Consider the following 12261-nt stretch of genomic DNA (forward strand, 5'->3'; position numbering starts at 1 on the left):
AATTTTATAACATATTTTGAAATCAGGAAGTGTGAAGTTTTCAGCTTGACTCTTCCTGCTCAAGACTACTCTGGCTACTTGGGGTCTTTTTTGGTTCCATATGACTATTAGGATTTTTTTTTCTATTTCTATAAAGAGTATCATTGGGATTTTGATGGTGATAGCATTGAATCTATAGAATGCCTTGGATATTGTAGACATTTAATAATGTAATTCTTCTACTCCATGAATACAGGTGTCTTTCCATTTATCTGTCTTCTTTAATTTTCTTCATCAAGATCAGTTGATTATAAATGTATGGTTTTCAAGATACAAATCTTTTACTTCTTTGCTTAAGTTTATTCCTTAGTCCTATGTATTTTATTCTCTTTGTTGCCATTATAAATGGAACTGTTTTCTTAATTTCCTTTTAGGATAGTTTGTTGTTTGCATATAGAAATGCCACTAATTTTTGTATGTTGATTGTTTTTCCTACAACTTTATTGAATTTATTTTTTCAGTTCTAAGAGCTTTTTGTTGAATCTTTAGGGGTTTGTCTATATTAATAAAAGGCCTGTGGCCATAACTCGTAACACCATAATGACCAAAGACCACTGCAGGTGGGCAGGGCACACGGGGGGCGGGTGGGGCTGTGCGATTTTGCTGGGCTTCTAGTACATATATAATCATGTCATCTGCATCATAATATTTAAGTTCATTCCTAGTTCCTAGCATAATGCCTGACATAAAGTAGGCACTAAGTTGAAATGAATGATTTTGAATGGGGGATAATTCTGCTAATAGAAAGAATTCTAAAAAGGGGGCCTCTTTCTATTTTCATAGTTTAAAAGATACATTAAAAATACCTACCTGATTTATCAATGATGGCATCAATTTCTTCAATCACATCAAAATAGGCCTCATTGTTGGTGTATTTCACCCCAGTCCGTCGCCACGGCACCACTGACAGCTGTCCAGTGGGAAGCTGGTCACCCACATTGGTGCTTCCTGAGACAATGAATATTACTGTAATTTAATTCCAATTTGATGATTGGATGTAACCAATAATTATAGAATACTTCCCTAGAAGTTTCTATGCTTCCACTATTCAAATAACTTTTCAAAAAAACGAGAGTTTTCCCAACTTCCATATGGGTAACCTAGTCCACTTTAAAAACTTGTCGCCATCTGGTCTGCCTTCTCAAGCAAAATAAAGGTTAAGAAAGTTACCTGAGAAACAGATATCATATTTTGGTTTTGAAAGTAACTTGAACTTGGTCTCTCAAATTCCACAATAGCTTGCAGCTTAAATGTATTGGCTTTCAGTGGAGATGGTAATCTACATATTGCTATAAAATTTTCATGGGTAAAAACAATATTCTAATTTGAGGTAGGTTCTTAGGTACATTTATGCTAGGTATTAAAATGTACACATCAATATGATCTCTCTCACACTAATACTTACATTTAGGAAAAAAATACAAATTAGATCTTCCCCTATCTATAAGAATTATAAGAATTATAAATCAATTCCTTGCCTTGTTTTCCCCCCACAGGCATCAAAGTATTTTTTTAAATTCAAAGGTTCTATATAATAAATTTTGAAATATTATAACTAATTAAAATATATTTCCTTCTTCTGTAAACTGGATCTTTTTAACCTCAAGAAAGAAACATTAAATACACATATACTCAGCATATTTACAAAACATTTCAGCTTTTCAAAAGTGGTTCTCAGATACCTTTTTCTAGATTTAAGTGAGATTCTGAAAAATGACTCAATAATATTCATAAATGATTCAGATACTAATAAATCTCTTTAAGGTTTAAAATAAGCCCCAAATATTGAAAATCCCAACAAATGTGTTTTCTTAAAAAGATGCTGTATATATTAAAACATCTCATCAAGCTATCATAATTAAATCAGTATGATGATAAGGCAGGAAAGCCTAAAAAACAGAAGACCAAGAATTCATAATGACTTAGTACAAGATAAAAATATCATTTGAAAACAGGGAAAAAAGATAAATGATTCAATATGTGGTGTTAGAAAGTGACTGAAAATTTGGGGAAATAAACCTAGAACCTTACCTCTTTTTTTTTTTTTTTTAATATATTTTATTGATTTTTTACAGAGAGGAAGAGAGAGAGATAGAGAGTTAGAAATAGCCATGGGAGAGAAACATCGATTAGCTGCCTCCTGCACATCTCCTACTGGGGATGCACCCGCAACCCAGGCACATGCCCTCGACCGGAATCGAACCCGGGACCCTTCAGTCCGCAGGCCGACGCTCTATCCACTGAGCCAAACCAGTTTCGGCACCTTACCTCTTATTGATTAACAAGATAATTTCCAAATAGATTAAAAAATTAAATCCAAAAATAAAATCACAAAAGAATTACAAGAAAATTCACTTTAAAAAAAAGACTTTCCATCTCCAAGATCAAAAAGGCATTCTCCTGTGCTTTCTTCTAACAGTTATAAAGTTTGTGTTTAACTCTAATCTAACTGGATCTTATTTCATTTCATGTATAGAATGAGTAGAGAGACTTCATTTTATTTCTATATTAAGGCTGACTGCCCCAATACAATAAATATGTTTAACAACTGGCCCTTGGCTCACTGATTTGATATATGACAACCTCTATCTATATCACATTTCTATAAACGCAAGAGTCTGTTTCTAGTCTTTCTATTTTATCCCAATCATCTATTTGCCTATTATTGGGCCAATACTATATTTCTTAAATTACCAAAACTTCATGATATGTCTTGTATTTGAGAATACACACACATTTTCTCTCTTATTCTTTTTTTAAAATATTTATTTTCAAAACCATCTTAGTTTTTCTCTCTCTCTTGGTTTTTATATCTATTCTATGAGTTTTTGTCTCCAGCACCATATGAAATTGATATATATATCAATATTTGACAAGGAAAAGCCTTTCCACCCCTTTGTAATTCTTTTTCAAAATTGTCTTGGCTATTTGTGCATGTTTATTCCTTTTAAAATGAATTTTCCAATCATTTTGTCAAATTCTAAGTAAGCCCTGTTTATATATTAGCAAGACCCAAAATGTAAAGCCTTAAAGAAAAATAATTAATTTTATTAAATAAAAAAATGTTTAAATATGACTAAACAAACCATACCATATACAATGTCAAATGACAAGACAGATTGTGAGAAAATATATATAATAGAATATTCAAAATATGTAAGGAACTCCCACAAACTATCATGTATATTTCCAAAATATATGGTAGTTTAATATCCTTAAATGAAAGGAATTATTTTAAACTAAAATTAAAAAAAAATTTCAACAACAAAAATAATGGGCAAAAGACACGAAGTAATTCACAATAGAGAAAAAACAGTCAATAAACACTTAAGTAGGTTTTAACTCCCTTAGTCATAAAAAATGAGTGTGTAAATAACAAGATACCACTAAATTATCAAATGTCAAACTTTTTAATAATAATAATGATAGGGTTGGCTAGGGAGCATAGAAATTGCTACTGAAAGTATAAATTAGTGTAACTTTTCTGGAGCACAATTTGGCAAAATGCATTAAGTCCATAAAATGTGCACACCCTTTGGTCCATCAGTTCTATTTTTAGTACTGAAAATAAATCATTCTAATATACACAAAGATTTAAGTATAAGAATGCTAATTCCTTGATATTTAAAAAAAACAAAAAATCAGAAACAGCATAAATAGGGAATCAGTAAATAATTTAGGGCCTATTCCATATGGCAGAAAATTGTAAAGTCACTAAAAATGGTGTAGAAGAATAGTTGTCCTAATTGGATAGTGTTCATATATTGATAAAAGGTAAGTTTTAAGATATATATATAAGTTGTTTAAAAAAATTCTATCGATTCATCTATAATCTGTTTGTCTAGAAAAGACAAAAAGTATATACACCATGCCGAAACCGGTTTGGCTCAGTGGATAGAGTGTCGGCCTGCGGACTGAAAGGTCCCAGGTTCGATTCCGGTCAAGGGCATGTACCTTGGTTGCAGGCACATCCCCAGTGGGGAGTGTGCAGGAGGCAGCGGGTCGATGTTTCTCTCTCATCGATGTTTCTAACTCTCTATCTCTCTCCTTTCCTCTCTGTAAAAACTCAATAAAATATATTTAAAAAAAAAAGTATATACACCAGAATCGATCGAACTATAATGAGATTAAGAATTAATTTCATGTTCTTTGTGCTTTTCTGTATTTCCAACATGCCTACAATAATCGTGTATTTCTTCTGTAATCAGAAAAAAATTATTTTTAAAGGAGAACATTTCATTCTGTTATTGAAATCACGGTATTTTACACATAATTAAAATCTACTTCAGTTCATACTCAAAGAGTATAAAGAGCAAAATTAAAGTATCTGTATATCTGAGATCAAAGATAAGCACTCAAAACAACACACACACCAGACCAAGCCACACCCATGATGGCAGCAGCTTTCTGTGGGTTTCCCCTTTCTCCATACCTGTTATGGTGTTGACAACTGTTCGGAGGATAGTGGGAGGCTTTATCAGTTCTTTGAGGATGTTTGATTCAGTAGCTAATGGAAACCCATTATCAAGCATCTCTTCCAATACTTCATAAACCACAACCACATTGTCTTTGATCACTGGCTCTGAACAGACTCCAAAATAATCCTGATGAAAATACAAAATGTGTATTTATCACTCAGATACTGTAATAAGTAAAAGAATGTTCCTAGAGAATAAGGATCTAGTCCTGTCCATATGTGTTTACTCAATGTTTGGGATATTCTTCTACAATAAGGAAATGAAGTACAACCATAGTTCTCGTAGGTGAAAAAAATACCAGACTGGCTTATAGTACTAGTGTCATTACTAACTTCTTTTACAAACTAAAGTAAGTCATTTAACTTCTATGGGCTAGTTTCTTCAACTAGATATGTAGAATACAAAACTGAATCTTGTGCTTATGAACAAGAATTTGAAAGAACTATGATAATACTTAATATGACATAGATTAGACCTGAAAATTTTTAACCTTTACTGTGTACTTCTATCCTATATAATAAAAGCCTAATATGCAAATCGATCGAACAGCAGAACAAACTGTTGGTGGGGGGTGAGGCTGGTGAGCGGGCAGCACCAGGCCAGCCAAGGCGAGTGCCAGCGGGCAGAGGGAGGGGACAGCGATTGGGGGATGGTAGCAACTGGTGGTGGTGGAGGGGTGATGGGGGGGGGCAGGGCCGGCTGCTCACCAGCCGGCACCGTCCACTGATCAGCCCATGCATAACCTCCTGCAGAGGTAGGCTAGACTGACTGCTGTCAGTTGGACATACCCGAAGGGCTCCTGGTCTGAGAGAGGGCCTAGGCCAGGCTGAGGGACTCCCCCAAGTGCACAAATTTTTGTGCCCTGGGCCTCTAGTTCCTTAATAAGAATTTAGAGGAAAATAAAATAAAATGAGGGGGATGCACTATCACACCAGAAAATCACTTTAGATCATCCCTACTTTTAAGATGCTAGGATTCTAAGAATGTTTTGTTCTTTTATTAACAAAGGCTGAACTTAGATACTAAATTATCTGGGGTGTGGAAAAGCTCTGGATTCCCAATCAGAAGACCTAGGTTATAATCTTAATTGTGGCTTACTAGGTTACTAGATTAAGTCATACTAACCAATTTGGTCTTGATTTCTTTTATAATCAGGATAATACCATTGGACACACAAGGATGTTGTAAGAACTAAGCATGATTGATTAAATGATAATATATGTAAAAGTGCTTTGTAAACTATAAAGCACTTTGTAAAATTCAATGCATGATGATGAAATCATTTAGAAAGAAATGCTGCCGTCATTTCGTGTGCCCTTCTAGGAATGTCAGTGATGTCTTTTAATGGAACTAAGAGATAGTCATATAACCCTCCTTGAATTCATCCAAGGAAGGGAAACTGACCTTTTTGAGAAAGCCCATTCTATTCATGGACAGCTCAGATTATAAGAAAGTTCTATTGCTAAACTAAAATTTGCTTCCTAGATCTTCCTTAAAGAACAAGTTTATAGAATAGCCCCACAGTTAACTTGAAGACAACTACCAGATTTCATTTCAACATTTTTTCTCAGGGCCTAACTCCCTGTTTGATCTTTCTACTATTCATGCTATAGTATGGTTTCTAGATCATTTCACCATCTTGCCATGTTTTTGAATATGCTCTGGTTTTCCAATATTCTCCTAAAATTATGACATCCAAACTTGATCATGGACTCCAGATGTGATCTAAATCACATCAGATAATGTCAATTATCACCCTAACCGGTTTGGCTCAGTGGATAGAGCGTCGGCCTGCGGACTCAAGGATCCCAGGTTCAATTCCAGTCAAGGGCATGTACCTTGGTTGCAGGCACATCCCCAGTTAGGGGGTGTGCAGGAGGCAGCTGATGGATGTTTCTCTCTCATTGATGTTTCTAACTCTTTATCCCTCTCCCTTCCTCTCTGTAAAAAATCAATAAAATATATTTTAAAAAAAGATAATGTCAATTATCGAAGCCATTCCAATATCCAAGAACACTTAGGAATGTGTTTCTAAAACAAAAAGATTGCCCAAGCCAGTTTTGCTCAGTGGACAGAGCATCGGCCTGTGGACTGGAAGGTCCTGGGTTCGATTCTGGTTAAGGGCACATACCTCGGTTGCAGGCTTGATCCCTGGCCCTGGTCAGGGCAAGTGCAAGAGGCAACGAGTTCTTTCTCTCTATCTCTCCCCCTCCCTTCCATTTTCTCTTAAAAAATCAATGGAAAAATAACCTCGGGTGAAGATTAATAACAACAAAAGAATAAAGATTGATATTCCTAATTTTTAAAAAAAATAAATATAATAAAACAAACAGATTTCTCCTTTAAAAAATGAGGACTTAAGAGAAAATAAAAGTTATATTTTCCTTCCCAAGACTGATTTTATTTTGAAAAATAAGTAAAACACCTCACTAGATTTTATAAATCAGGCAGAATGTGAACTCAGCACTTGGAATGGAAACTTATAAATATGACAAAATGCTACAGCAAAAGTGCTTGCAATTCTATAGCTGAAATTCTTCCATTATATTCCAGTCCTAGAAATATAATACAGCCAGAGAGAACGACATCAGATAAGACACCAAAATCAGGATATATCCATTTACTTTTAACAAAACCTTCAAAGACGACAAGCTATGAAGTCCTAAACTTCCAAACAAGCCACTGTACTGTTTTTCTCAAATTCCTCTGTGGTTTCAACTAGATTAAACAACGTTTCTCACTTCCTGTCTTATAATTAGATAATATCACTATGGCAATATGAAGCTGATGTCAAGTTTCACCAACGGGGCTGTTAATCTTAGAATGGGGTAAAGTATCATATGTGGAGATCATAACGGGTCCCAGTTAGAGTGGTTTAAGGCCAAAACTACTGAGTTCTTTCACTTACAGTTCTTCCACATCCTGGGGCTCAGGTTTTCACTGTGTGAAGGAACTAGTATGCCACATGAGAACTAGAATCCCAGAATACTACTACTACCAGAAAGTATCTGTGGGAAAAAATTATAAAATATAATTCTCTTGGAATGAAAGCTGTTCCAGACATGTGATCTACATATAAGTGCAAATGAAAGGACGCTTTGACGTGTTTTTCAATTTTCATCACAACATTTGGATAGTCATTCTCTTCTTCTCCAGTTCTACAATCTCTGTATTCATGGGACTAATTCCAGACCTCACATGACATAGAAGTTGAACCAAAGGGCCCTTGCTTCTCATTTATCATTTCAGTTATGCAAATACCACAAGTGTTAGAAGTTGAGCAAGTCTTTCGGGGAGAGGATTCCACTGAATACAGAATCTGGGCAGCCTAAAATCTTATGCTATAAATGGTGCTGCCATTGTAGTATAAATTACCTCCCCTTTACCCCCCTGCCCAAAAATGTTCAAATCTATTCCTGAAAGAAAAACTCAAAATGAAAACTGTATCATGTAAAACGTGTTACTTAAATTTGGGGGTGGAGGTGTACAGAAGATTTCCCACCTTAAGTTTGCAATAAGAGCTCATCACTAGTATTCCAATGCTGTGGATAAGTACCCCAAACCCAAGATGAAATACAGGCTCACAAATTACCCCTGCCAGGGAGAGTAGATAAGCATTACTTAACTTCTCTACTTTAAAAAGTACATATATCTTTATACACTTACCACTTTTTGATGTGACTCAAAGCAATATAATTAACAATGGTTAACATCAAGTCCACTATTAAAAACAAAAATAGCCCTAGCCAGTTTGGCTCAGTGGATAGAGCATCAACCTGAGGACCGAAGGGTCCCAGGTTTAATTCCGGTCAACGGCAGGCTCCTCCCTGGTCCAGGCCCTGGTCGGGGCTCGTGCAGGAGGCAACCAATCGATGTGTTTCTCTCAAACTGATGTTTCTCTCTATCTTTCCCTCTCTCTTCCACTCTCTCTAAAAATCAATGGAAAAATATCCTCAGGTGAGGATTAAAAAAACAAAACTAAAGTCCTCTGATTTGTAAACAGAACATAAGACAATTCCAATTTCCAGAACTAAAATGACTGCACACTATCATACTGAATAGGGTGGCTTTCTCATGCAACAGGTTCAAAAGTATTCAATTTGTCATTCTAGATCGGCGGTTCTCAACCTGTGGGTCGCGACCCCTTTGGCGGTCGAACGACCCTTTCACAGAGGTCGCCTAAGACCATCCTGCATATCAGATATTTACATTACGATTCATAACAGTAGCAACATTACAGTTATGAAGTAGCAATGAAAATAATTTTATGGTTGGGTCACATGAGGAACTGTATTTAAAGGGCCAGAAGGTTGAGAACCACGTTCTAGATGCAGCCAATTCAATAAGTAGAATCAAGAATCTTATCAGATGGGAGAGGAAGTGAACATTATCAGAGTTTTTATTTATTTATTTTTAATGTCTTCCTTTTTGGTTGTTAATACTCATCCAAGGATATTTTGCCATGGATTTTTAAAAAAATATTTTTATTGATTTCAGAGAGGGAGAGGGAGAGAGAGTTAGAAACATCAATGATAAGAAAGAATCATTGACTGGCTGCCTCCTGCATGCTCCCTACTGAGTATTGAGCCTGCAACCAAGGCATGTGCCCTTGACCAGAATCGAACCCAGGTCCCTTGAGTTCACAGGCCAGCGCTCTATCCACTGAGCCAAACTGGCTAGGGCATTGCCATTGAGTTTTAGAGAGTGGATGGGAGGGGGAGAGATAGAGGGAAAGAAATATCAATGTGAGAGCCACACATCGATTGGTTGCCTCCTGCACAGGGATCGAGCCTGCATCCAAGGTATGTGCCCTTGACCAGAATCAAACCCAGGACCCTTCAGTCTGAGGGCCAATGCTCAATCCACTGAGCAAAACTGGCTAGAGCAGTTTTGATTTTCTTTTTTTTAAGTTTCTTAATTGAGCTGAATACAATGAAAACAGAATAAGGAAGATACTTTATCATGTAAGTGCATGAACCTCCTCACAATTACGCACCTGAAATGTGTCCACTACCCGGTGAAGGAACTCAATGACAAACAGAGGTGGAACCTCTGTCTGGATCACAGCCACAAAAAAGATCTTGTGCCGGTATACACTTAAGAGATAGTGGTGAGGGGTAGGGATAACAGGCGGTACGTTTTCTGCCTCAGTGGCTCTCTCTTGTGCCTCAAAAAAGTAATCACAAACAGAACGGCTGACCACGCTTTTCCAATGTTTCTCCAGGAAAATATCTCCAGAGGAGTTGATCAAGAAAAGGCTATGAATCATGGTGGAGACTGTCAGTGAGAAAGGAAAGTCTTTTTCAGCCTGCACGCCTCAGGACTCTACAAATTTTCAACCCTAGAAAAAAAAAGTTATGATTAGCTCCATTCAACCGAAATACCGTCCGCATCTTTTCCACCAGTCCAAGTCTTACCCATCTTTCAAGACTAGACTCAAGTCTTCCTCTACTACATGAGCCTGAAGTATCCCTCCCTAGAATTCCTAAGGATCATTATCAGCCATCTTGTTTGTCAATCAATCATATACTGCCAGTTGTCCTTACTAGTGCCTCAATCATGTTCATTTAAAATTCAACTTAATTTTTGGATGTGTATTTTCTCAACTAGACAGGAAGCTCCTTGAGAAAAAAAGACCAGGTTTCATGTTTTTTGTTACCTCATTGCACAGTGCCTCCTTGCAAATAAGAGGGCACCAAAGAATATTAATGAGTTTCATGTTTTTGGTCACAACTCACACACATATAAGGAATGTTTATGGTTGTGTAGTCTCATATAGTAGCCATTAGCCAAGTATGACCAACGAGCACTTGAAATGTGGCTGGTCCAAATTGAGATGTTCTGTAAGTGTGAGATACACACCAGATTTTGAAGGCTTTGTAGGAAAATGAGAATTTATAATATCTTCCCAATGATTTAATATTGATAAAGTAATATTGATTTAGTTTTGATTATATTTAATATTGATATTTTGTATAGATGGGGTTAAGTAAAATACATTAAAATTAATTTAACCTGCCCAAACCGGTTTGGCTCGGTGGATAGAGCGTCGGCCTGCGGACTCAAGGGTCCCAGGTTTGATTCTGGTCAGAGGCATGTACCTTAGTTGCAGGCATATCCCCAGCAGGGAGTGTGCAGGAGGCAGCTGATCGATGTTTCTCTCTCATCGATATTTCTAACTCTCTATCCCTCTCTGTAAAAAAAATCAATAAAATATATTTTAAAAAATTAATTTAACCTTTTTGCTTTTTAAAATGTGGTTACTAGAAAATGTAAATTTAGTATACAGCATGTGGCTCGCATTATATTTCTATGGAACAGCGCTGGCCCATGGAAGGGAAAGCTGCCATTGTGGTCTGATTCATTCAGTCAACCCCCGTTTTCTAAGTATTTGTTATGCACAAGGCTCTGTGTTAGATGTCTTTTTTAAAAAATCCCTCTGGGGGAGACCCCTGGTCCCTCAGGCTACAGCATCTCTACGGTACCAGTTCCCAGGATGAGGCGGCCGCACTGTATCCCAACTGTGTCCACTCCGCGAACTGGCCCAGGAGGTTACACCGCAGAGGCCTGTTGTGCCAAGTGCCCCGGCGCCAGCTTACTCCTCCGTCCGAGGACAACGGGAGGACGGGGAAGCCGAGAGGAGCTAGGACGTGGAGCAGAGACAGCTGCCAAAGTGGGTTAGTTTTGCGCTGGTCCCAGCCCAGCCGCTTGTGAGCCACAGACGACAGACACCGCTTGAGGCCGGGTGGCAAAGGGGATAGATTTAAGGTGTGTGCACGTTCGGGAGGCGAAAGGAGTGGACGGGTTGCACACTGCGTTGCCATGGCAACAGTATCCCCTCCTCCCTCAGCCAGCATCCCGGAGCGGGCCACCTTCACCGGCCGGTACCCAGTCCCTTACCTCTCCCCGCAGCATCCCGCCGCGCGGAGGTTCAGTCTGGTGGCATCTCGTGACCCGGCCCCGCTCGCCCCGCCCCACCCTCGCGCGCCCTAGCCGCCACCCCGGTGGGCTGTGAGCGCACGTCACCCCCTCCCCAGACCCAGGTCGCCAGCCCTCCTCACCCGGCCTTGCTCTTCGCAGCGCCCACCTTTCCACTGCGCGGACAGGCCCCGCCTCCCCATTGCCCCCCGCGCGCGCACCGGTCGCCGCATGCCCGCTGATTGGCCGGCCTGGCCCGCGACGGAGGTCTGAAAGCCGCGGATTGGACTTCAGTGTTCCACCCCTCCCCTCAGATTGATTGCGGTTCGTGGCTCACCCAGTTCTTCGGCTCGAGCTCCCAATGGGCCCTTATCGAGGTTTCGTTCATCTCCGATTGGTGCAGCTCTGTGACTCCAAGCCCTGATTGGCTGTCGTGAGCAGTCGGCTGGCCGCCAGTCACAAAGGCCTGGCCGGCTGTTGCTGGCAGCTGCCGAACCGCGGGATGTGCCTCCAGGGGATGCTAAAAAGTGTGATTTCCGGGGCATTGATTTATCTAATAGCGTATCATGGATAATGAATCATGAGCAGTAACAACTACTCTCCATTAGATAAGTGCATTTAGAAGGAGACGTGGTGCCCTTTCATTTATGTGCATTGGGTATAATAAAGGTGATGGGCGGTCGAGCCTCTCATCCAGAGCTCTGGACCTGGATTCTGGAGGCTTCTTTCAGTCCCAACTAGACACACCACCTGCTTGACCTTGGGCAAGATACTTAACTTTTAAGAATCTCAGTTAGGTGGGAGGCAGGTATCTCTCCAAATTGCA

At 38.9% G+C, this 12261-nt stretch overlaps 1 protein-coding gene across 4 annotated transcripts in view; it reads right to left on the reverse strand.

Moving 5' to 3' along the window:
- The window catches only part of AP3M2 (adaptor related protein complex 3 mu 2 subunit), a 33671-nt gene extending 22013 nt beyond the window's left edge, over positions 1 to 11658 (reverse strand). For 2 of the 4 annotated variants that reach the window (XR_001514157.1, XM_006765536.2), the window contains exons 1-4: positions 11579 to 11658; positions 9514 to 9858; positions 4472 to 4643; positions 850 to 987 (exon numbers count right to left, since the gene is read on the reverse strand). Coding sequence is in view for 3 of the 4 variants with exons in the window: in XM_006765536.2 (XP_006765599.1) it covers positions 850 to 987; positions 4472 to 4643; positions 9514 to 9786 (583 nt within the window). In the remaining variant the exon portion in view is untranslated. Of the gene's footprint in view, positions 1 to 849; positions 988 to 4471; positions 4644 to 9513; positions 9859 to 11417; positions 11491 to 11578 lie in introns of those variants that run through there. The other 2 variants (XM_006765538.2, XM_006765537.2) reach the window with 2 other exon arrangements.
- Positions 11659 to 12261: the final 603 nt, after the last annotated feature.

This window comes from Myotis davidii, unplaced genomic scaffold (assembly GCF_000327345.1).
Source record: "Myotis davidii unplaced genomic scaffold, ASM32734v1 scaffold93, whole genome shotgun sequence".
Taxonomy (NCBI): Eukaryota; Metazoa; Chordata; class Mammalia; order Chiroptera; family Vespertilionidae; genus Myotis; species Myotis davidii.